Source organism: Charadrius vociferus, unplaced genomic scaffold (genome assembly GCF_000708025.1).
Source record: "Charadrius vociferus isolate BGI_N301 unplaced genomic scaffold, ASM70802v2 scaffold87, whole genome shotgun sequence".
Lineage (NCBI taxonomy): Eukaryota > Metazoa > Chordata > Aves > Charadriiformes > Charadriidae > Charadrius > Charadrius vociferus.
Window position 1 is genome coordinate 671,152 of NW_009649314.1, and position 25,608 is coordinate 696,759.

At 42.3% G+C, this 25,608-nt stretch overlaps 2 protein-coding genes across 2 annotated transcripts; both read left to right on the forward strand.

Annotated features, from left to right (window-relative positions):
• Nucleotides 1-2,624: 2,624 nt before the first annotated feature.
• Nucleotides 2,625-9,656, forward strand: LOC104290311 (stromelysin-1-like). The gene is made up of 10 exons (XM_009889400.1): nucleotides 2,625-2,729; nucleotides 2,878-3,122; nucleotides 3,567-3,715; nucleotides 3,821-3,952; nucleotides 4,787-4,948; nucleotides 5,577-5,796; nucleotides 7,307-7,440; nucleotides 7,989-8,148; nucleotides 9,010-9,113; nucleotides 9,315-9,656. The coding sequence occupies exons 1-10, from the start codon at nucleotides 2,625-2,627 to the stop codon at nucleotides 9,413-9,415; spliced, it is 1,512 nt and encodes a 503-aa protein (XP_009887702.1). The 3' UTR covers nucleotides 9,416-9,656.
• Nucleotides 9,657-15,255: 5,599 nt separating this feature from the next.
• On the forward strand, nucleotides 15,256-25,174 carry LOC104290323 (stromelysin-1-like). Its single transcript, XM_009889412.1, is given in 11 exon segments — nucleotides 15,256-15,296; nucleotides 15,917-16,028; nucleotides 16,833-17,074; nucleotides 17,166-17,314; nucleotides 18,334-18,459; nucleotides 19,018-19,164; nucleotides 19,311-19,467; nucleotides 20,697-20,836; nucleotides 21,375-21,517; nucleotides 23,888-24,014; nucleotides 25,074-25,174. Coding segments are annotated over 11 exon segments (1,485 nt in total).
• Nucleotides 25,175-25,608: the final 434 nt, after the last annotated feature.

Below are 25,608 nucleotides of genomic sequence, written 5' to 3' on the forward strand. Positions count from 1 at the left end.
AGGCACCCAATCTGCTCAGCCTTGTCAAGAATTACATGTTTCTGGGCACTCCTGAAGCAGAACTCATGAACCAGTAGACCTACAGGTAAGGCAAAAGTGCCATGCGATGACATCTCTTCAGTTCAGCTCACCCCATTAAATCAGAGCTGTGTCTTTGCTTATAAATCTTCACCGTGTCCCCTGAATAATTTTCAAGCACTTTAAACTTCTGATTAAAGACACAACACAGTTCCTGTTTGCATCCTGTAATGCCTAAACCCAGGACTGAGCACCCATATTAGTTTGAACCCTAAAAGCTGCTGATGTCTTTGGGGTCAGCCCAAGAAGGCAAGTCCTCTCTTGGATACGCATGCAAGGAAGACGCACACTTGCTCGCACACCTCGGAGCCGTGCAGGCTGCCTCAGCTGCGAATTTTCCCCACTTGTGCTGCCAAGCGCATTCACAAGGCAACATCCAGCTCTCCCCCCAGCACTCAGCAGCCACTCCATAAACGTCAGCTCGAGCACGCAGGCAACAGATGCTGGGAGGAGAAGCCAACAGCTACGAAGGAGCTGTGACATGCCTGTCCGCAGCCATGCAAAAGTCAGTGAGAAATAATAGCTTGCTAAACGTTAGGAAGGGCTCGCTAAAATGTTTGCCAAGTGGTTGTGCTGCGTCTCGCCGCTCTGACTGCTTCGCCCCAGATCCCCCGGACACAGCGAGAGGGGTGTTTACAAAACAGCTAAAGCTGAAAGCAGAGAGGATAAGTGCCATATGCTGACTGCTGCTGCTAGGTGCAGAGACACAAACACAGTGTTTGAAATGGCCCTGTTTTGCGTGTGAATTTCTTTGTGGAAATGCAGACACCGTACTCTACGAACGCAGTTTGGCGTGCAATTCCACAACCAGCAGAGGTATTTTATCTTGCTGCATCCCAGCCTCATGCCTGGCTGCCTCCCTGCATCCCCGTTCCCATCTTCAATATCCCACCCCTCCTTCACGCTGGCTCAGGTGCCCGTCTCACCCTCAGGGAGCCAGTGCAGCTGCTAAGCTGAGCAGAAAACTACCCTTGGTGGGGTTGGGGTTATTTTTCTGGGCTGCTGTCTTGTAGCTTCAGCCTTCTGAATCAGTTCACTGAGGGCACACTTGATATCAGATGGGCACAGGGAAACAGCAGGCATGCTGGCCAGGGTGGGGGGAGCAGGAGCACCCCGTTACGGCAGCAGCGAGATAGTGGCAAAGCCACCCTCATCTTACTGTGACCTTAGACATAAACACCTATGCCACTTAACTCCACGGTTCAGGGACCTGGGCTCTGACCTGGGTCATTCATGCAGCCTGACCTTACTCCAGCCAGCCAGGTCAACTCCAGTTTCCTTTGGAAGGAGGCCATGCCTTTTCCCCAGGCCACCTCGCAGACTGCAGAGCTCAGCCGCTGCGGTGCTGGGGTTGTTTTTTTTGAAGCTTCCAATATGTTTGCTCTCACTGGAAAAGTGGTTTCTTTTCCTTCTTTTTCTCATGTTCAAAAAGAAGTAGATTATTTTTAGCTCGTGTTTCTCCTTTTGAACTTGTGTTTGGGCACTAAGTCAACACAGGAGAATTCTGCTTCAAAAGATGGATGTCTCAGAAATGACAGGCATGAAAGAGGGAACTGAGTGGCCGTGGTTCTGTAACCTTTGCATGAAGGGCAATGCACCACGTTCAGAAAAGGACACAGGAACCAAAAGTAGGACTTCTGGCAAATTGGGGAACTTGGAATCTACAGCTCAAATCCTCATCATCTTCTGTCTGACTTTGGAGACATGTATTAAAAAGTTCTTCTGAAGACCCCTGCGTCCTCAAGGTGCCTGTAGTTCTCTAGGACAATTTCTGCCATTTCTTCTTTACTTGTGAAAATGCTCTTGGCTGATTGGCTGTGCAGACCAAGATCTGGGGTGCTCTACTGAGACCTTTACATTGTGGTGTGGGTGTTGCTTGGGGCAAGTATGGGAGAACAAGGGATGCTTCCATAAATCTGTGATTACATAGGCCAGGTAGCAGCACAGGTGGGATATTGCAGGGATATCAGGTTCAAGAGAAGAAATAAATAAGTCATTTGTGTAATCAGCTATGTCACTAAAATTGTCAGGGACAAGACAAGCTAAAGGAAGGGTTCATCCCTGACATGCTGGGGTCCTGGATGGGTGCCTCAAAAGAAAACTGAGGGGCAGTCTCTGGAGGTCTCTTAACATGTGCTACAAGGAATAACCAATTATTGTCCCTTACAAAGAGCCAGATCCATTTAGCACCTCTGAAAAATTAGCTGATTTTTGTCCAGGTGACCAATTATAGATTTAGATACTTGCAAGTTTAAAATACTGGTCCAGTTTAGGAATGAAGAAAAAAAAATACTGTCCAATAGTATGATTGCGAAATCAGGGGTTTTCGGGCAAGGTAAACTGTCATGTGTTAGCTTGCTTCTAAAACCAAATTTGTTTTCTGTGCTTCTGTGGGAAATCAGAGGATGTTATAAACTGAGTCATGCAGTTATTGACTTTAGCAAGCACACAAATGGTATAAATAGAGAAACACTGGTGAGCCTTGGACAGAAGAAGAAGAGACTGAGAGGTCTTCTAGCAAGGGCTAATAGGACAGGGAGGCAAAGATGAAGACAAAGATCCTTCCTTTCTTTGGGTTACTGTATATTGCATGTTCTTGTGCTTTCCCAGTGTTTCCAGAAAAGAAAAAAGAAGATATGCAATTTGCTAAGGTAAGAACTACAAACAGAACTTAAGAAATAACTTATTGACAAAATGAGCGTAGTGATGTATTAGTGATGTAGAATGTTTTATTACGAACTCTCTGCATTTGAAAAGAAATGTTTATGTTCTAAACTGTTGCTTTCTCTTCCCCATCAGAAATACCTGGAAAAATTTTATGATTTTAAAGAAGAGAAAAATTCTCTCTTTAAATCAAAGGACCTCGATCACATGGCTGACAAAATCCGAGACATGCAGTCATTCTTTGGGCTAGAGGTGACTGGGGAGCTGAATCACAAGACGTTGGACATGATGAAGCAGCCTAGATGTGGAATACCAGATGTCCGTTCCTACAGCACCTTCCCACAGAGCCCTAGGTGGAAGAAAGAAGATGTGACATATCGGTAATCTATGTTAAAGCATGTTTCTCCATACACCACTGGGAAGCTTTGTGAATGCCAGGCAGAAGTAATGCCAACAGGCTCTTTACTATTTATTCCTGTATTTCTCCATATAAAAGCCCCCCACAAATGTGGGCACTATTCATATCCTTTGCTTTAGGCTTCCAAGCAGCGATGAAAATACTAAAATCAGAGTTTACATTAGTTAACAGCCTACTAAATAATATACTCAGTGGATAGAAGGGATACAACTGAGAGTATATAGGTTAGGATTTCTGAAAGACAACTATGAAAACTTCCTCTGTTATGTAAACAAATAATTTGAAAATAGACAACTTGAGACAAATAAATAATAATAATCACAGATTAAAATATTTTACCTTGACATTATGTGCCCCAGCCACATGTGATCTCGTTGCTTTTAATTCCTTTCTCCTTATTTCACAGGATTTTGAACTACACTCCAGACATGCTACAAGCTGATGTAGAGGAAGCAATTGCAAAAGCCTTCCGGCTCTGGAGCAGTGTCACCCCTTTGAGATTCACCAGGCTCTACAGTGGTCAAGCAGATATCATGATCTCCTTTGCAGCCGGATGTAAGGGGAATCCCATGCCTAGGAATGATAAGTATTTGTCATTTATTCTTACAGAGATGATGAAAAGCATCACTTTTTTTCCTTTTTTTTTTTTTTTTTTTTTAGTTCATGGTGACTTCTATTCCTTTGATGGTCCAGGAGGAACTCTGGCGCATGCCTACCCCCCTAGCAGTGGGATAGGAGGAGATGCCCACTTTGACGAAGATGAAAACTGGACCAAATTTACTACCTATAATGGTAGGCAATCTTAAATATTGCATTGCCTGGTTTTTGTTAGACAGTGTTGTCTTGAAGACACTGTAAAGTCGCAGATCCCATGGCAGTAGTTCCAGTACTTACTGAGATCTAAAATGTCAGTGTAATTTAGTAAAATGATTTTGACCTGGGCTGCAGTCATGGCAGTCCCCTGAAGTTGAGGCACAGACTGCAATTGCAGCTCCAGTGAAGGAAATGATATTAGCGTGAAACAGCAATATTGGGTAATCATGACATGGTGTAAGGCAAGGAATTTTCATCCTCAGCTAATGATCTTAAAAGTTGTAATATTAAGCTCTAGCTTTTTTTTTTTTTTTTTTTCTGATTTAAAGGGATGCAAATCTTTAACTTCCGCAAAGGAAAAAAAATATCTTGAGCTGGTTGGTAAATATAATTAAATATAACTGTTCTGGTTTCCAGCAATGTCCAGGGATGATGGTACTGGTCTTTGTGAAGTAGCTACGAGGTGAATTCCATGTCATTTATAATTCCCAAAATCTGACCAGGTGGCTAAAATGTTCTGACCCAGTTTTCAGACATTATTAACACTAAGGAAACTTTGATTCTTTGTTGGCAGGAAAATTTCTGCAATATGAGCAAAAACTGTACCCAGATTCGTTTCCCTGTGAGAAATAAATGTTTATAATTAGAAACTCATTCCAGGATGTAGACAACCTCTTAGTTGGGACATAGTGAGATTTTGCTGTTTTATTAAGACCACAAACAATGTGTCATGCATAAGAGGATGGCACCTCTATCCCACTGTCATGCAAGAAAATTTATGTAGAGTTTGTTCTTTGTGCTGAACTTTTTTAGGATACAACTTATTTCTTGTTGCTGCTCATGAGTTGGGCCACTCACTAGGTCTTGGTCATTCCAACGTCTTCGGTGCTTTGATGTATCCTATATATATGGCCAGGGATACCAGGGACTACAGGCTTCATCAGGATGATATCAATGGCATTCAGGCCCTCTATGGTAAGCAAGAAGCATCATTTTTTCGTGGACAATGGATAAGCATTTATAATGAATTTTACCCAACAGCTAAAATGTACCAAACTTTCTATCTCAAGAAGGATACTGAGGTTTAATTTCCTATCTCAAGAAGGATACTGAGGTTTAATTTCCTGATATTATTTTTGGGCAAATCTCTTGGATTCTTCGTGGCTAGGAGTCTACATCTGCAAAATAGAATCTGTGGGCTGTATCCATGCCAGTAGGTCAAAGGGTCCAAGAGACTTTCTCCAATGATACCAGAGGAACGGGCCACGTGTGTAGCATTAAACTCTCTTACCTTCCACCAAAGGGTGGTCACATGTGCAATTGCCCTTCGGAAATTATGTTTACCCCACATTAACTCCTGAGCACATACTGTTTGAGAGACCAACAGCTTGTCAAGGCAAAACAATGCCAGAGATAGTTTTAACAGTCAGCAGCTCAGATAGCCAAGTTAAATTGCCCAGGAACTTTCATTGGCATTAATTTACTAGTTGAGTTTTAACCTTAAGAAACCTATGCATTTGGCTTCATATGGTACATCCTGAAGCTCTGCAACATGAAACACTCTAATTCACCTTCCAATTCCACACTTATCTGTTTCCCAAAGGATCCCCCAGGGAATCTCCTGCACTTCCAACAGAAGCTTTTCCCCCACAAGAACCAACTGAAATGACACCTGCAGAAGCACCAACTGACATGTCACCTCGGGAAGAACCAACAGAAATGACACCCTCCAAAACTCCCACAAGACCAGAGGACTGTGACCCTAATTTGTCTTTTGATGCTATCACTACTCTCCGTGGGGAAATACTGTTCTTCAAAGGCAGGTAAGTGCTCTCATTTCCAGGGACATCTTTTTGTGAGACTCGCAAAGGCAAAGCATAAAGTTCAGTTTAATGTATTTATAGAATCATAGAATGGTTAGTTGGAAGGGACCTTGAAGATCACCAAGTTCTGACCCCCCTGCCATGGACAGGGACACCTCCCACTAGACCAGGTTGCTCAAAGCCCCGTCCAGCCTGGCCTTGAACACCTCCAGGGATGGGGCATCCAGAGCTTCTCTGGGCAACCTGCTCTAGTGCCTCACCACCCTCAGAGTGAAAAATTGCTGCCTAATATCTATTCTAAATCTCCCATCTTCCAGTGTGAAGCCATTACCCCTCGTCCTGTCACTACATGCCCTGTTAAAAGTCCCTCTCCAGCTTCCCTTGGTTGGACTAGATGATCTCCAGAGGTCCCTTCCAACCCTGACCATTCTGTGATTCCGCGAAAGGAAGATATTTCTTTCTGAAAGTATTAAGGCAACTTTGCAAAATTTTACTAGCCCAGCAGTGCTGGTGAGTAATGTGGTTTACTGACAGGTGAGTAAAATGTTTTAAGCCATCACCCATCATCACCCATGTCTGTTAAAATTGTGAAAGGCTGAATAATCCCTGTGTCACTCCTCAGCCTGCAGTTGCTTCGCATGCAGCACCGTCCTCATCACATCATCCCATGTGTGGTTCAGGGAGCTGTGAAAAATTTCAGTGGTGACTTTTTGTGTGGCCCTCTGACCTAGGAGTTTGCACTGGGCTACTGGCCAGTACTGTCTGTAGGAAGCACCTACTCCTACAGATGTCCACTTTTTGGACATGATCTGACACTGGGCACTGTAGCAGGTTGTTGGGTGGGCACATCCACCCTGGAGAGGGACAACAGCATGTCTGGCCCAGGATTTCACCTGGTTTTTGGGTTGGTAACTGTGTTTTGATCGAACAAGCTTCCTTTGATGAAGTGGGTCTGATTCTCCTAAAACATATGATGAAGAATCGTAGGTAAAAAACTTAATAATTTTCGGGGAAGGGGAGGAAGGAGCAGTTCCTCCTTAAATTGGGGTTTAAAATGTTTCTCAAGAAGTTTAATGAACATTTGTAACCAAATTGAAATTAAGAACACAGCTGTGGCTACCTGCATGGGACATGGTGAAGATAAAGCTTCAGTTATCAGCAGTACCACAGACATCATGTGTTGTCTTGGGCAAGCCATCAGGGTGTCAGTGGGGAGGTCTACAGGGCCACCAGCTCTAGGTGCACTTGCTTGATCTGGGAGGTTGGATAAGATGACCTCCAGAGGTCCCTTCCAACCTCAACAAGTCTGTGACCTCAGAGCAACCAGCAGTAAAGGGCAAATGCCTATGAAAGAGCAGGCAAAGAGAAGTTCTACATCCCAAAAGGGGTGATATCTCTGCCTCACAGGGAGGACTGCCATCCAGGCAATAAGATTTAAAGAACATTTCTGTGCTACTGATCTCCTAGTGAAATACCAACAATGAAACACTGCTGTTTTCATTTCTATCAGCTACGTCTGGCGCAAAAGTCCATATTTCTCCGATATTGAGCACGATACCATCTCCTCATTCTGGCCGTCACTGGCAGCTGGCTTTGATGCTGCTTATGAAGTTGACAAGAAGGATCGAGTGATATTTTTCAAAGGTATTTGTCTTACATTTCCATTACTACTTTTTATGAATGAATAAAGTTATAGCAGTACTGCTAGCTTGTGTATACTTCTGTATGTTAATTAATAATAATGGAAGAAATGCAATAATAATAATATATATTCTTAATATTTAAATCCATTTTCAAAATGCTGTTACAGTCATTAACTAATGCTGCTTCACAACGACCCTGCACAATATGGTATTACTCTTCTTTTTTCAGTGACAGAGAAGATCATAGCTAAGACAAAACTGATTGCCTACGTGAAGTTATTTAAATATATTTTTAAAGGTGCCAAACACACCTAGAAAATATATTGTGTTTTCACTACTGACTATACAATACTCTAACGAGTATAAAAAGGTGAAAATATTTCAAAGCTCTGAAATATTCAAACTTACTTGTGGCCCAGAGGGTCATGTTCTTAGCTGGACATCTGTGCTGTTTGATGGCATTTACTACACAGAAAGCTCTGGGGCTTTGTTGAACAGGAGCTCAGCCTCCCCAGGAACCCCTACTAACTTTTTCTGGTTTTTCTGCAGATGACCAGTACTGGGCTGTCAGTGGCTACAGTATAGACCTGGACTTCCCCAAGCCTATTCAGAACTTGGGCTTCCCCACAAGTGTCAGGAAAATTGATGCAGCTGTTCATGATCAAAATACCAAGAAAACCTATTTCTTTGTAGGCAACAAGTACTGGAGGTAAGGCTTATTCCTCGTTTGCACAGTAGATAACCAAAATAGCTTTTAAAATGTCAAGTTATATCAGAATTTGTACAGCAAGTTTGTGGCCTGTTATTGTCAGCCTTTTCAGCCAGTATAAAGCTGAAACTCAGAGGCAGTTACTCATGTCTTCTCATAGAACAACGCCTGTAACACCTGAGATAAAGACAACATCCTTTTACTACTACCAGTCTGTGATTAACAGACATAAGCAAATGAGCTTTGTTTACCTATTAGGAAGCAGCAGTACATGAAATTGATATAAAAAGATAATGTGAGTAGACTTTGTCATCATGTCAATGTATTCATTCAGTAGCTATCAAGGGGCAGAAGTGGTCTCTGAAATTTATAAATGACAAATCTATCAAGAAAGCCATAAAAGGATATTAAAATACTTACTTTTTAAGAAACAGTTCAATTAAGCAGTAATGTTAACCCTAATAATTAATCTGCAGTATTATCTTGAAAGAGTATTACTACGCCAGAAGTTTCCATTCCACTCATGGAGTCACTTCATAGACTGGATGTTGTAAAATTAGAATATTCAGTTTGAATATTTATTGGAGTTTATTACTCAGTGTAAGCCCCATCCAGCCTTATTATCAGCCTCAGTGAATGGAAGTGAACTACTTAGTCTGATGTTCAGAAAATAGCTTTGCACAGGCCACTAAAAATGTGAATATTTATGGAGCCAGGATTTATGCAGTTCTATGAGATCACAGATGCTCACAGTTACTGGATTTTCAGCTGAGATTAGGCCTATTTAGTAAAAATTCCACCTGGTTTCAATGTTGAACATCACATGTTTGTTTCTTGTTTTCATGCAATTTCTTTATTTAGTTTCAATGAAAATACCCAGTCAATGGAAAGGGGGTATCCAAGAAAAATAGCAGCCGACTTCCAAGGAATTGGCCACACAATTGATGCTGCCCTTCAGAAAAATGGTAAATAAATTAAAATGTAATTAAAAACAAAACAAAAGATGGCCAACCAAAGCCAAAAAAGTATATGTTTCAAATACATATATATATGAAATGTTTGTTCCAATATTTTTTTTTAATCACACAGTAAAATAGCAAGTGTATATCAATATGTATAGAGAAAGGAAATATTAATTTGCCAATATTTTGTCCTTCCAATTCTAGGACATTTCTACTTTTTCCATGGATCAAACCAATATGAGGTTGACACCAAGAACAAGAAACTCATCCGTATAATGAAGAGCAACAGTTGGTTTAATTGCTAGAAATATTAAGTGATGGTGCAGGGCTGTATTTGTACCAAAAATGTTTTTCCACATTCCTTGGTTATAAATAATATCATTCCACTGTTACTATGCATCTGAGTCTGAAATGATGGCCTTTGATAATTCTAATTTAAAACCTTAAAAATGTAAAACTTAATGTAAAGTTTTAATTTATTTTGTTTTCCAATTATTTATTAATCAAGTTGGTTTTGAATAATAAAGTATTTTGCTTGAGTATAGCAGCATTCTGGTGTTCTGGTTCAGTCCGCTGGAGACGAGGCATCTGATATAACCACACAAAAGAGGGAAGGTTTTGGTGGGCCAAGTCGTTGGTACAGCAGGACATGAGTGACTGGAGAGAAGGGCAGGTGTCTAGTTTAGGGATGCGGGCAGGGTGGTAAGTGATGGATATATGGTCATGGGGTCCCAGGGAGTCAGGGGATTACCCCCACTGAGCTGTGACCATGGCAATGGAGTCAGGGCTGGTGGTCCAATGCTTGCAATGCTGGGCAAGAAACCACTGACAAGAACCACTCCCCAGAGCAAACAAGCCAAAGTGATAAGAAAAAAAACCCAGGATATTCATGTAACTATCAGAGACAAATTCTCTAGAAGAAGAGTGACAAGATACAGACAAAAGCGCATGTGCTTCCTCTGTCTACGTTGTTTGGGTTGCCCTCACAGGGCAATAGCTCAGTGACTAAAACATCCCTTGGGGCTGTAAGAAAGCTTGGCTGAAGTTCACCCTCTTCTTGAAGTGATTTGATGTTGTATCTCACAACACTGCTCTGATGATGTGATTGTACAAGGAAGTAAACTCCTCCTCACTATTCCTCTTTCTCTAGCAGAATCGGCAAAGGCAGCAAGAGGGGATGGGAATGGCTGATGAGGACAGTCTTCCAGTTACCACACCTCAAACCCCATTAGGCAAAGGTGAGATTTGCTCCCAGTCTTCTTGCCCAGGGCAGATCCCTCAGACATCTGGTCAAAACACCTACTAACATCTGCCCATCATCCATCAGGGCCAGAGGAAGCTGTGTATCTCCCAGTGTACCCACAGACCCACTGTGCTAACAGACAAGACCAGGGACAGGCAGTCGAGATGCTTTCATGTCTGATCTTGGAAAACCTCTTCTCTGCTATGTTCTGCTCCTCCTGCATGCCTTGTGCCATGCTACGTACACACTGAGCACTGCTAAGCAAGGCCTAAAACCAACCTAGGTGAGAAATTAAGCCATGAGTCTCAGAAGGGCTTAAAAGTCATGTAAGGACTGAACGGCTCAGCATTGGCACAAGGGCAGTGGTGCACCATGGTGAAGTCATGGACTGACAAGTGGGTGAGCTCACCTGGAGGCAGTCCAGGCAGCGCAGAGACAGGAAAACTGGTGTTGCCCCAACATCTCCCAGTGTCTTTCTCAATAGCTTGTGTTGTGTACACAGCCTGTCCAGAAGAAACTTCGGTCCAAGGACTTCAGATGCCTCCAGGGTTAGGCAGGACACTTGTGAGTACTGCTTGTATGTACTCAGTTTTACTGAGTTAATTGACTTTGATTTTAAAAGTGCCTACACACTTTGATGTGCCAACTAGATACCTTCTTGTATGTGAAGGCTGCCTTCAGAAATCATGCCCTTAGGCTCTGGTTGTTGGCTGAGACTTGAAAGTAGTTAAGGAGGAACCAAGAACATTTCAACAACAGGGAAGCAGAACAGTGATGATGTGCACAATGACTCACCTTGGCTATTATATTAATTTATTTCTCTTACATAAGGCTTGTACTGTTTTTTAGTTATGACCTCACAGAAACAGCTAAATTAAAACGCTCCCCCCACATCCAGGTATTAATTAGCTCGAACTACTAGTATCTGAAAAATGCATGATATTTACTTGGCTGTGAAGGAGAATCTAGAAAGTATCCTGTGTTTTGGTCTAACCTGGGCCATAAATGGAAGACAACATGCATGGATTTCACCTGGACAAGGGGACTGGTGAGATGTGTTAACCATGGATTTTCCATCTGTATTTCTGTTTTGTTAATGTCTTAAACTTTAGCAACAAAAGGACATTACTTTTGGTTTGGGAAAAGCAATTACATTCCTGGCAAATGGTATAATATGTAATTCAGATGGATTTGGAAGCAGGCGTGCTGGAGCTGCCTGTCTACACTTAGTGGGCAAGAGTAGATTTCTTGTAACCATGATTTTGTTATAACTCATAAATGATTGCTGGAATTAACAACTTCTTGGATACCAGCAGGGGAAATTTGTCCATAAACATAAATTCAAGTACTCCCCTGTGAATATGAACTTTCCTTGGAGTCTGAGACCAGGCATGCAAAAATAGAGACACACAAAAAAACCCAGTTATGTCTGAAATTCCTGACTGCACAACTGTTGTCCCAGACCCAATCTCTTGCACATGAAAACTCAGGCAAAAGTGTCTTAATGACCTCACTGACAGTTTAATAGGGCCCTTATGGAGTACTAGTTGTGCGAGCTGGTAACAGTACAAACTAACACAAAAATACCAGGAGCGTAAGAAGCAAAAAGAGTCTGGGAAGCACCTGTTCTCCTGGCACCTCAGTCACATATGCTAGGCACTTCTAAATGCTACAGCAAAGTGATGGGCTCCAGACCTGGACATCCAGCAGTTCAACCACAACCACTGGCCATGCAGCTGGAAGACGGGTTTAGTCCCACTAGCAGCAGCTGTCATATGTTGCTTTTTGGGAAGGAGAATGAGCATGTTACACAGAAGTCTTTGGATGTGTTGTGACAAGGATCTTCTACATTTCTTTTTCCTGGCCTGATTTTCAAGACAGTGGTTGTGGTTGTGGAGGACATTTGCAAATATGTCTTATGCTGTTCCCTGTGCCTGGGATTTACGATCTTTCTGGGCAGGTTTTGCATACAAAGCAAGAATCCACTCACAGGGACAGACAGCACTGCCACAATCCAGGAGAAAATGAAGAATTAAGCTGCCAGGAGGCCCTGAATACTCGGCACTGGAGAGCAAGGGTGACCTGTGTGCAAGCTGACTGGGACAAGAGGGGCCGTGTCAGTGCATCAGTGTTGCCCTGCTGGAGAGGGATGACTGTTATATAAAAGCCAGAAGTAGGTCACACACTTGTCTTCATCAGCAATACGACATTTTGGAGGCTAGGTTTGTGCAGCCAGGTCTGAGGGTTTGCAGCACAGCCAGAAAGGAGAGGCTGAAGGTGCTGAGTTAAGCACTGCTCATCAGCAGCACAGGCTGAAGCTGCAGTTCTGCAGCTCAGAAGCTTCCTGTGCATGGACTTTTTCTCCCAGGTTTTGACCAGGGGTCCTACACTGCTGCCAGCGTTCAGCCTGGCCAGGACACTGAGGGTGTGCAAGGCAGCAGACTGGGACAGTTTCAAGTTCCACATAATTAAGCCCTTGCTCTTTGTAGAACAAACAACTTAATTACATCCTATTGAGACTCTACAAGATGTTCTTTCACTTTCCTTTTCTCTATACTACTGTATGCATTAGTTTTCAAATACATAAGCTGTCCATTAGCAACAACCTTGCCAAAAGAGGAGCAAATTTCAATACTTCTGGTCAGTGTTACACCTCTTTCTCTGGTACAGATCGCAGGGGCTGGGGTTACAGGAATGCATCCAAGGCAGAAGATCAACTCTGGAAAGATAAAGGCAATCTTAAGAGATTATTCAGGCACTTTTAAAAGTTGAAAGATGGAAAACAGCAATTTTCACACTCGCTTCTTTAAGGCAAACTAAGAGATTATCCTTATATGTTGTACTGCTTCTGGATGAAGTTACCTCAAGGGACAACATCAAAGAAGATCTCTGTGGTTATGGAATTTTCGTCATAAAGTGTATTCTTGGTGATTGAAAAATGCATGAGGTGATGATTGATCTCTTGAGGGCAATGGTGACTGGTATCAAGAAAAGTGAGAAAGAGGTTGACACAGTAGGAAAAGGATGTATTTGAGAAGGCTTCTAATCAGAAAACTGTACAAATGCTGTCAATAGCTTCCTAGATGGTTTTGATGGCTTCTAATGGCCCTTTCATTAGAGAGAAAGATGAGTGAGGAAAATTTATCAAGTCCTACAGGCTGAAAGGTTACTCCTTTCTTCTAGAACCATAGAGATACTGTGTGGGAAAAGAAAAAAGTTGAAAGCTGTAGTGGGGCTGTAAGTACCAGAAGCTGTTTCTTCAGAGAGGTATTACCAGTGTGTAAATTGCACAGGAGAACTCTGCATCCAATTTTTAGATTCATCTCACCCACTCAGTTAGGGGCACCTACCATAGCTATGTGAGTAGAGTCATTATCAAAAGCTCCCTCAGGGGATTGCTTCCCTTTGGCTGGAGTTTAGTAAAGCCTTCAACACTGTTTCTCACAGCATTCTCCTGGAGAAACTGGCTGCTCATGGCTTGGGTGGGTATACTCTTCACTAGGTAAAAAACTGGCTGGACGGCCATGCCAGAGAGTGGTGGTGAATGGAGTTAAATCCTGTCAGCGGTCAGTCACAGGTGGTGTTCCCCAGGGCTCGGTACTGGGGCTGGTTCTCTTTAATGTCTTTATCAATGACCTGGACAAGGGGGTCGAGTGCACTCTCAGTAAGTTTGCAGATGTCATTAAGTTAGTTGAGCAGGATGCTTAAGGGTAGGAAGGCTCTCCAGAGACATCTCAACAGGCTGGATCGATGGGCTGAGGCCGATAGTATAAATTTCAAAAAGGCCAAGTGCCAGGTCCTGCACTTAGGTCGTAAGAACCCCATGCAGTGCGACAGGCTTGGGGAAGAATGGTGAGGCACTGGAACAAATGGTGAGGCACTGGAACAAATTGCCTAGGGAAGTTGTGGAGGCCCCAACCCTGGAATTGTTCAAGGCCAGGTTGGATGGGGCTTTGAGAGACCTGGTCTAGTGGGAAGTGTCCCTGCCCATGGCAGGGGGGTTGGAACTGGATGATCTTTAAGGTCCCTTCCAACCTAAACCATTCTATGATTCTATGAAGAATGGCTGGAAAGCTGCTCAGCAGAGAAGGACCTGGGGATGCTGGTTGACTGCTGCCTGAATATGAGCCAGCAGTGTGACCAGGTGGCCAAGAAGGTCAACAGCATCCTGGCCTGTATCAGGAACAGTGTAGTGAGCCAGACTAGGTAAGTGATTGTCCCCCTGTACTTGGCACTAGTGAGGCCCCACCTCGAGTATTGGCTTCAGTTTTGGGCCCCTCAGTACAAGAAAGACATTGAGGTGCTGGACCATGTCCATAAAAGGGCAATGAAGCTGGTGAGAGGTCTGGAGCACAAGTCTTATGAAGAGCGGCTGAAGGAACTGGGGCTGTTGAGTCTGGAGAAAAGGAGCCTGAGGGGGGACCTTGTCGCTCTCTACAACTACCTGAAAGGAGGTTGCAGAGAGGTTTGGGTCAACCTCTTCTCGCTAGTGACAAGTGATAGGACAAGAGGAAATGGCCTCAAGTTACACCAAGGGAGGTTTAGATTGAATATTAGGAAAAAGTTCTTCACAGAAAGGGTTCTTAAGCATTGGAACAAGCTGCCCAGGGCGGCCGTTCAATCACCATCCCTGGAGGTATTTAAAAGACAGGTATATGTGGTGCTCAGGGACATAGTTTAGTGGTGGTTTTGGCAGTGTTAGGCTAACAGTTGAAGTTCATGATCTTAAAGTTCTCTTCCAACTTGGACAATTACATGATTCTATGATTCTAAATACAAAGTAATTGGACAACTCTCTGAGAACAATGGAAACTGCTGAATAAAAGTGTTACGCAAACACCTTGGCTCAATTTTTACAATGAGTTTAGCTATGCTGAGACAGTGTTTTCGTTTCCTTGCGGGATGTCCATGTTTTCCTTCAGACAAAAGGAAGTTTCATCCAGGTGAGAACTGTATCAAAGAAAAACTGCATGAACAAAGCACTACTTCTACAAGCAGGGAGTTTCGGCATTAAGCTTCTAATTTTGAAGGACTCTACCAAAGGGAGAGACAGTGGCACTACAATAATCTCCAAAAGTCCCTGTATATGTTCCTGTACAGGCAACTACAAAAAAAACCCCTACTTTTTGTTTTTTTCTACTTGTAGTCTACAGTCCTGTAACCTTCTGTGAATGTTTTTCCCTTCAGGTACTTCAACAACCCGTTTGCAATCAATAGGGACTTTGAATGAAAAACATTAAAGAAGTAGGCTTTAAGCTTTTTTGAGAACAAAACTACATTTTAATAACTAAAATGTTAATAAGATTATTAAAAAGAATTACAGGTCTGTTATCTCCTCATTAATCATATTTCCATGTTGCAAAACCTGGACAAGGGTTGGAACCTGGATGAAAGGCAGCGCTAAGCTTTTTCATGATAGAACCATTGTTTCGCACAAGCCCTGATGCTAACTAGAAATTGTGAGAATCAGTAAGTCAGGAATTGGAAAGCTTTATAAAGCAAACATATACTATATAAAGGTGAAGCAAGTGTGTGGCAGACTACAAAGAAGACTTTTCTAAAGGCAAGTGAAAATTAAAAAGGAGAACGTCCTTTTTCTCCTGTTATTATGTGCAGCACTTTCTTTTCCCACAGATACAAGACAGAAGAAAGAAGGAGGCATGCAGCTTATTGAGGTAACGAAGGTACACCTCTGAGGAGATCAGCAACTGTTGAGCATCCATTGCATTCTCTGGAACTAGTATACAGTAGTTGAGGAGCTAGTTCTGCAAATTCCAGTAGAATGAATAACATGATTGAGTATTCCTCAAAATAGAGGGGGCTGTATTCTGTCCCATGATGACAAAGGCTTCTCAAACCCTGACTCATTCTTGGTTTATTTTTTTGTAGAGAACAATTAAAACTCATGATGCATTCACTTATGTGTTGAGTCTAGAAATAATTAAAAACCTGAGTCAGTCTATGTTTGATGTGCGGTTCAGGTGGAAATGTGGTTCTTTATGTGATTTCTGGTATCCTGAGACATAACTCTTCATAAAATAAGGATATTGTTTTGTCTGAATTATTACTGTCAAAAAATGTGGGAAAATGGGATACTACTGCTGAAATTTTGTATCCAGCCATCCATCCATATTTCAAACAGCTTCTGCACTGCCTGCTCTAAAGGATCCTGGGTAACCCTAGAGCACAGGGTAAGTGGAGGGTACATAACCAGAAAACAAACAATTTATTGGACAAATGCTAATTTTGAATGTATTCTGAGTAAACTGCAAAACACTTCTAGTGATAATACAATGCAAAAAACTATAATTAAGAGAAAAATATTCATACAGGCTTTAACAAACTCTATTACCCATAATCCCATGGAACAGAAAGAAAAGTAACAAAGGTACATGCCTGAAGTGGTGTTAGTATAATTTTTTATGATCTTCAAAAGCAAACACCATTGAGAGTCCTAAAAGGCTTTTTTTTTTCCTTAGAAGTTCCTGGAAAATTACTATGGCTTTAAGAAAGATGGAGAATATTTCATTTGGAAAAGCAATAGTCAAATGACACAAAAAATAAAAGAAATGCAGGAATTCTTTGGGCTGGAGGTGACGGGGAAACTGAATTCTGGCACTTTGGACCCGGTACAGAAACATCGTTGTGGATTCCTGGACGTAGCGGGGTTCTCCATCTTTGCAGGAGAACCAAAATGAGCAAAACAAATTCTGACATACAGGTAATTACAGTGGAATTCTTAATGTGAAGGCAGTGTGTTACACAGTGTAAGTTGTAAGAACACTGCTGGTTTTCTATCTTATATTTTAAAGGATATTAAACTACACACCAGACCTGTGTCCAGCAGATGTCAATGCAGCGATCAAGAAAGTGTTAAATGTCTGGAGCAGTGTGACCCCACTGAAATTCATCAAGAAGGATGGAGGTGATGCAGACATACTGATGTCCTTTACAGCCAGAGGTAAAACTCTACATAACCATTATGAATTATTGCCAAGTCACTGCCTATATGGAGCAGTCGATCTGAAATGCTAATGATTTCTTCTCATAGATTGCATGGGCAAATTTCAGTGTCAGGTTGAACAAGCAGATAGAAAAACACAGTTCATGCTCAAGGTGCTATGGCTACAACTTTTGAAGATCTTTGGTGGACTGTACAGAGGCAGATGAAAGGAAGCAGGGAGAAAATAAATGTAATGAGTTGCCTGCAGTTCACTGGATGTACACCTAGTATATGATGCCCAATGCGTGCAGAAACCACAAGAGGCTTGAGTCTTGTGGGATATACCCAGACTCGGAGCTTTATGGAGTGGGTAACTCTAGTTACACTCCTGGGATTAGTCATGTGCTTTGTGTGGGCTAAATAAGTTCTAGGCAGACTCAAGGCTTATATTTTTGGCATTTCCCTCAGGGTAGGCTTACCAGCAGCCTTCCGTCTTTCATTAACAGTCATGCACACATGCACTATTCTAGTCGGCTCCTCTGTTCCCACCCAAACAAATCCACTCATCTGGGCCATGCACAGCGTGCAGGCACAGCAAGTAACCTCCATGTCCTTAAATCCTTTTCTGGAGGCTACATTCAAGGGTTTACAGTCTTCCCAGGATCTTGCTTCTGCCATCAAATTACCACTCAGGTTCAAGTGACCACCTGATGGCTGCTGACACAGAGTTTATGAAAATTTTACCTTATGAACAAAAAATGAAATATTTTTCAACTTAAACCATGTCCTCCTCTTCCCTTGTGGCAGCAGTATACAAATGTCCACCCATTTCTTGAGGAAACCAAGATTTCACTCCTGATGCATCAGTTCAAATTTTCCTAAGTTTTTCATGCGTAAAATAGAGCTTTTTTGCAAATCTGTGTGGAAGAGGAACTTGAAAATTTACAAAATAAGCAAAACAGAGATTGCTCTGTGCATGGCCAGGATCTGTTAACTCCATAACCTCCAGTCAGCTGTGTATGCAATTTGCTTCTCAGGTCACAACGACTTCATCCCCTTTGATGGCCCAGGAGGGTCCATTGCTCACGCCTACGCACCTGGCAAGGACTTTGGCAGAGATGCTCACTTCGATGAAGATGAAACCTGGACCAAAAACACATAGGGTAGGAAATTAGGTTCTCCAAGCCCTTCCTGAAGCAGGCTGTACATGAAATCAAGGTTGCAGTGTCTGTCTCCTCTCTTCCTCAAGAAGTGCTTAAAAATGGGACTGATTTGAAGGACTATTGAGCAGCTGGTTTCTGTAGCTATAAAAAGACTCTGAGCCCTCTGATTTAAAAAGTTAAGGCCCCAGCTGAACTTCTGCCAGGGACAAGATGGAGATCTATTTGGGAGGGAGCTGAGGGACCTGGCAGCCCCCTTCTCCCCAGTCCTCCAACCTGTTCGTCTCTCCCCACACAGTTATATCCCCTGCACTGGTACAGGCTCCTTCTCCCATCCTGACTTCTGCAGGGTCTATAGACTATTTCCTTTTACTCTACTGTAATTATTTTATTATTTTTCTTTCTGACCAGAATTTCATCTCCAACTGAATTTCCCATAACAGCTTCACTCGCTTAGGCAAGCAGTTCTAAAAGATTCTGACCTAGCTCATGTCCTTCATGTTTTCAGGACAAACAAAATGACACAGCTCTCCCATTAGGTGTTTTGTTAGTTGTTTTCAGGTACAAACCTGTTTTATGTTGCTGCCCATGAGTTTGCTCATTCACTGGAACTTTTCCATTCCAAAGACCCCAATGCTCTGATGAAGTTTGACCCTTCAGTATTCCCACTTCATCAGGATGTTATTAATGGTATTCAGTACCTCTCTGGTAATTCAAAATTATTAATCAACTACTAATCAACTACTGCTTATAATTTCAAAGACTTTGGAATACCTTTCAGTGACATTTTTGTGTACTGGATATACCTGAAAGAGTTTTCACTTTAATTTCTTCCATAAACTGCTTCTTTTAAGACCATTTTCTAACAGCCACAAATGACCAAAGGGAATCTATGGAGATAAAAGACCCAATCAAGTCAAAAGGTCCTGCACTGCCAAACACCCATGGCCCCAATTTAACTTTTGATGCCATCACCACTTTCCATGGAGAAATAATGTTCTTCAAAGACAAGTAAGTCAGCTTTCTGTAAGTAAAATGGCTGGGTATCATTTTAAATTATGCCCCACAGTATAGAAAAATTACTTTACTCAAAATGTCAGTCATTCTAGGCAGGAAGGCAAGACAGCGAATCGGGATAAAAGGTGGGAGGTAAAAACAAAGGTGGTGGTGCAGAAAGACAGAGAGATAGGTGTAAGGAGGAATACGACCTTTGAAACAGGTCATGCTATGAATAGGATGGGGAAAGATGGCTCCTCTGAAAACATGGTCTGTTTTCACTTTAGGCTGTAAGCAAGTCCCAAGTGTTTGGTATTTGGGAGAGTTCAGCTTTGGCAAAAGGCACCACCAGCCCTGAGACACTCGGCACCTTCATTGCTGTCTTTGCCTTGAGAGACCTGAGGGTTTACCCATCCTGACACAATGTCTGCTCGAAGAGCCCCTGCAGTTTTAATTTAGTATAATACAAAAATAAAAGGATAATAGATTCTAAAAGGATAATAGATTCAGTGCTAAACTCAGACAAAATGTCTCTCTCCAGGGCAGCACAGCCCAAAGAACTGAGAAGAAGGGGTAAAAGGGCTGATTCCCCTCCTTTTAGTTTAATAAAAAATAAAAGGATAATAGATTCTAAAAGGATAATAGATTCTAAAAGGATAATAGATTCAGTGCTAAACTCAGACAAAATGTCTCTCTCCAGGGCAGCACAGCCCAAAGAACTGAGAAGAAGGGGTAAAAGGGCTGATTCCCCTCCTTTTTGTGTGGTAAGGCTGTGCTTCTCCTGCTTCAGACCCTACCCAACAACAACATTAAAGGGAGGTTTGACCTCAGAGTTTTGAATCCACAATGCTAGTAAAGTGTTATTTTGCAGAAGATCCTCACGCACACAAACCATTTCTCTAAGCTGGTGTTGGTAACCCCAGGGTGGGGTTTCATTCCCAAAATCTTACCACATACCAGTCATGTGAGACAGGCCTCTCTGAGCTCCCGTTCTGCGTAAGGGAAAATAATAACTGTTTTGACAAAACGGTTCATCTGACCTATTTTAGATGTCTGCATCAAGATCAGAGGAATCCCACCATGGAAATAACTTTCTTTCCGTTGACATGACAGGGAGCTTAGGGTGACTAAGTCAGAGAACATGGCTGGGTTTAGTCAGATAAATCCTGCCTTGGTTGCCATGATGTGGTTTCATGCATTAGTGTGTGTGATTTTATTTAAAACCTGTTCTATATTTATGTAAGGCATTTTTGGAGCAAGTATCCTGCAGTCAGAGCATCTGATTTTAATGTAATACCCTCATTCCAGCCATGGCTGCCACCTGGTGTTGATGCTGCATATGAAATTCCTGAAAAAAAAACCCCCAAAACTGTAGTTTTTGAAGGTAAAATGTTTTTTTGTTATTTTCTTGTGTTGTTTTCCCAAGTAGCCTTGGGAGTTGTGTCTGGCTTAATAAACACTTAAGCTCCTCCTGTAGGATTCCACAAGCTTTAATTTAGTCTTGTAAGTTGGTGTATATCAATGACAGAGACAACAAAAATATTATCCAAGATAAGGAACATGTATCTTATTTTTTAATGTCAATATGGAAAAGTTTCTCTGCCAAAATAAATGTAATGATTTTCCTTTTTTTCTGGACAATTATCTATTGAATTTAAAAACAATAATACATGCTTCTTCCTAGCTTGTGGAAAACTAACATAAGTATGAAGGAAGACTGAAATTTCAGTTTTCATAAAAATTGCTACAAAGAGCTATTCTAGCTTTTTTTTTAGACTCTAGAACTAGTATGTAAAATGTTTTCAAGCAACCATTATTTTCTCTCTGTATTTTTCCATTAAAATATTAGCTTTCATTAAAAGAATTTCATCATTCCCAAAAGAAGATTCTGATAACACATTTTTATCAACTTTTCTTGATAGGGAATGAATTCTGGGTTGTGAGAGGAGATACCATACTTCCTGGATACCCCCAAAAAATCTACACCTTGGGCTTTTCAAAGGATGTTACCAAAATAGGTGCTGCTTTTTATAATGTAAATGAGGGGAAAACTTATTACTTCATAGCAAATTTTGGAGGTAATATTTCCTGTGCTACTTTCCTAAACAGGAGCAAACATAATCACATGATCAATATCCTGTCATGATTTAGGATGCATTAGTCATACACTTTTGGTAATCTCTTTCAGTGTCACAACTAGCTATGGAAAAATATTTGAAGGGGAAGTGAAACAGTGTTTTTAGCTTTCCTTTTAATCTATTTAATTATTTAACAGTTAGTTAGTTAGTTTATTTTTTTCCTTTCACTGCCTTGGGGAAAAAAGCCATCGTACAGCTCCACCAGTCAGCTCAGGAAATCAATCAGAACCTCACTATTTATATCAAAGATGTTTCTGTGGGGTAAGAAGGAGCATCCCACCTTTTTTCCGACAGATAGTTTCATAAAGCTGCTGATAAAGGCCATGCACTGCAAAGAATTAACTGCTACTACTCAGGTTTGTGTTACGGGATGTATACTCCCAACAACTGAAGGAGGTGCTCCTGTAACAGAAGCAGTAGGTAACCTGGACTTTTGCAGATGAGTGGCACAACTTCTCTCTTTCCTGCCACCACAATTCCCAAGTCATTGTATATACAGAGGTCATCCTGGAATAATTATTCAGCCACATATTTGTAGTTTAAGCAGAACATCAGGCTTCCACATTTTAGTTCTCACTCTCATAGCTTGAAGGACTTCAGCTGAACAGTTTGATCATTAAATCTCTTACTGAGCAAAGGTAACAGAAGGAAAATGCTTTCAGAAGCCTTCTAATTCTAAATGTTACAGCCTGCTATAAATGACTTAAGTAAAATGACTTAAAATAACTTATAACTTAAAAAAATACCATATTTTTACTGATAAACATTTCTTACAGAGAGGAAATGTGAAAGCAATCTGTTTATAACCTTAGAAATCTAACTTACGTTTGAGATAAGATTATATCTACCTCTCCTTTAGGTGCATTCCCACACGATATCCTGGTCTCTAAATTGAAGAGACATGGATTCGATAAATGGACCACTTGGTGGATAAAGAACTGGCTTGATGGTCGCACTCAAAGACTTGCGGTCAACGGCTCGATGTCCAAGTGGAGAGCAGCGACGAGTGGCGTTCCTTGGAAAGCAGTGACCTGTTGAACATCAAAGATGTTGAACTGTACAGGTCCTCAGGGGTCGGTACTGGTACCTGTACTGTTCAACATCTTTGTCGCAGACATAGACAGTGGGGTCGAGTGCACCATCAGCAAGTTTGTCGATGATACCAAGCTGTTTAGCGAGGTAGACACACTGGAGGGGAGGGATGCCATCCAGAGGGACCTGGACAGGCTGGAGAGGTGGGCTCAAGCCAACCTCATGAATTTCAACAAGGCCAAATACAAGGTCCTACATCTGGGTTGGGGCAATCCCAAGCACAAATACAGGCTTGGTGGGGAATGGCTGGAGAGCAGCCCTGAGGAGAAGGACCTGGGTGTGCTGATTGACCAGAAGCTCAGCATGAGTCAGCAATGTGCAGTCGCAGCCCAGAAGGCCAACCGTATCCTGGGTTGCATCAAAAGAACTGTGGCCAGCAGGTCAAGGGAGGTGATCCTGCCCCTCTACTCCGCTCTTGTGAGACCCCACCTGGAGTACTGCGTCCAGCTCTGGAGTCCCCAACATAAGAAAGACATGGACCTATTGGAGCATGTCCAGAGGAGAGCCATGAGGATGATCCGAGGGCTGGAGCACCTCTCCTATGAGGAGAGGCTGAGAGAGTTGGGGCTGTTGAGCCTGGAGAAGAGAAGGCTCTGGGGAGATCTTATTGTGGCCTTCCAGTCCCTAAAGGGGGCCTACAGGAGAGCTGGGGAAGGACTTTTTACTAGGGCATGTAGTGATAGGACGAGGGGGAATGGATATAAACTGGAAGAGGGCAGGTTTAGATTAAACATTAGGAAGAAGTTTTTCACTTTAAGGGTGGTGAGGGACTGGCACAGGTTGCCCAGAGAGGTTGTTGAGGCCCCATTCCTGGAGGTGTTCAAGGCCAGGCTAGATGTGGCCTTGGGCAACCTGGTCTAGTGGGAGGTGTCCCTGCCCATAGCAGGGAGGTTGGAACTCGATGATCTTTAATGTCCTTTCCAACCTAAACCATTCTATGATTCTATGATTGTTTTAGAAAAAAATATTTAGCATATTTATGATGTATTAGATATTCTTAGACACATCTTGAGCTGATGTAAACAGAAGCATTTCTTCCAGTGCAGCTAATAGAGTAATAATTATTTATGGCACATCTCGTGTGTCTCAATGCTACCTGAATGACATCAACAGTCTTCAATGAACTCAGTTACATGTTGGTAGGTACAAGGTAATGAGGTAAGCTTGATTAATCATGAGTTGTTTGTAGTTTTCATTGACACTAGGAGGTTTATCTTTTCTCAGTTATCTTTTCTCAGTTAAGAAGTCAGACTATGGACAGAAAGCCCCTACTGATAAGAGATGCATTTCCAGGAATTAATGGGAATATCGATGCTGTTTTTCAACATGAAAGTAAGTAACTGTTCTTAATAAAATCTGTATGAAATACTCAGGGTCATAGGGCTGAGAGTGCTTGGACAGAGGAAGGCACTTCTAAATGCCGCTTGTAGCCCTCAGGATGACCAACAAGACCTTGAAAGTCACGTAACACTCCCATGCTTCACTTTACCCCCTTGAAAAATCCTGATGATATACCTTTGGTGACAGCTTCACAGCTGGGAAGGCCAGCTCTAAAGGACAGAATGATATATCTGCGTTCATGTCGATGTGCACCTCACACCATAAAGAGCACCACTCAAGACAGCACCACTCAACAACATAAGGTCTACCTGCTGTAAGGCTGTCACAGCTTGGCCCTCTGACATAAAATGGCAATGCTTTGGGAATAGTAATTGACACTAGCTTCTCCTGCATGAGGGGGATGCTGGAACAGGCTCAAGGCTACGTCCACACTGATAAATGGCACAGCTTCTCAGTTGTCTTCTGGCTCCTCATCTCCTGATCATCAAATCCCGTGCACGTCAATTGCTTTCCAGCATATCTATCAGCTTCCTCCAGAATAAGTGTTACATGTGGTGCTCGGGATCCTTAACTGCAGCCCTCACTCCTAGAGGGTGGTGTGGACACAGCTGCCCCAGGCTGGATCTCTCCTTCCCTGCACGGTATTTGGTGGCACCCCAGCAAGCTTGTAGCCGCTCACACCTCGCTGTGCTCTGTGCCACACTCCAGGCTGTGCAATACCTACCCACAGGTGGTTAGAAATACACCCTTCCGGAGGGTTTCAACACTTCCATTCCATAACAGCAGACCTTTTAAACTGCAAAAACACAGAGGATATTTTTTTTGTAGGGATTCATTAAGTATATTATGCAATGTGCACATGCCTGGTTTGCCAAGGGAGGTGTCCCCATGCTGCTGTGCACCATTTTGCAAAGGTTACATCTGGGAGCAGGTGCTGTTGGCAGTGTAAGTGTATCCAAAAGTTTTTTTGAACTCTTTCTGGATGTTGTTAAAGCATACTAATCTTTACACCTGCTATATCATAATTCGTCCAGGTTTTTTGTTCCCTAGACTTCTTCTATTTCTTCCATGGAAGAAAGCAATTTGAGTTTGACCCTGACAAGAAGAGAGTTACACGCCTCCTAAAGACAAATTTCTGGTTTCCATGTTAAGAAAGTGAAACCTGTAATGGTGTTGAAAATAACGTAGTGTTCCTGCACTAGAAATACTTTTTCTTTTATAAATATATGGAATGTATACGCACTTCAGCATCAGTCAGCAAACCTCAGCCCCTGCATGTGGGAGACCTCAGCTGGTCCGAGGGATCAGAATACAAGTTTAATATTGACCCTGAGCAGATACCTGTGTACCCTTGAGGAGACCGGAGAATCCTGAGAAGATCTGAGCAAACAAGGTAAGGGTTGGCAAACATCCTGGCTTTGACCAGAGCATGAAGAGCGCGTGATCAACAGTTGTAATGGCTGGATGGCCTGTGAGGTGAGAGCGGATTGGTCAAAAGTAGAATGGTAGAGTATATGCACAGATAAGCAACCAGGTAAAAGGATATAAAAGAGCACTGCTTGTAAAACAAAATACACGATTGCTG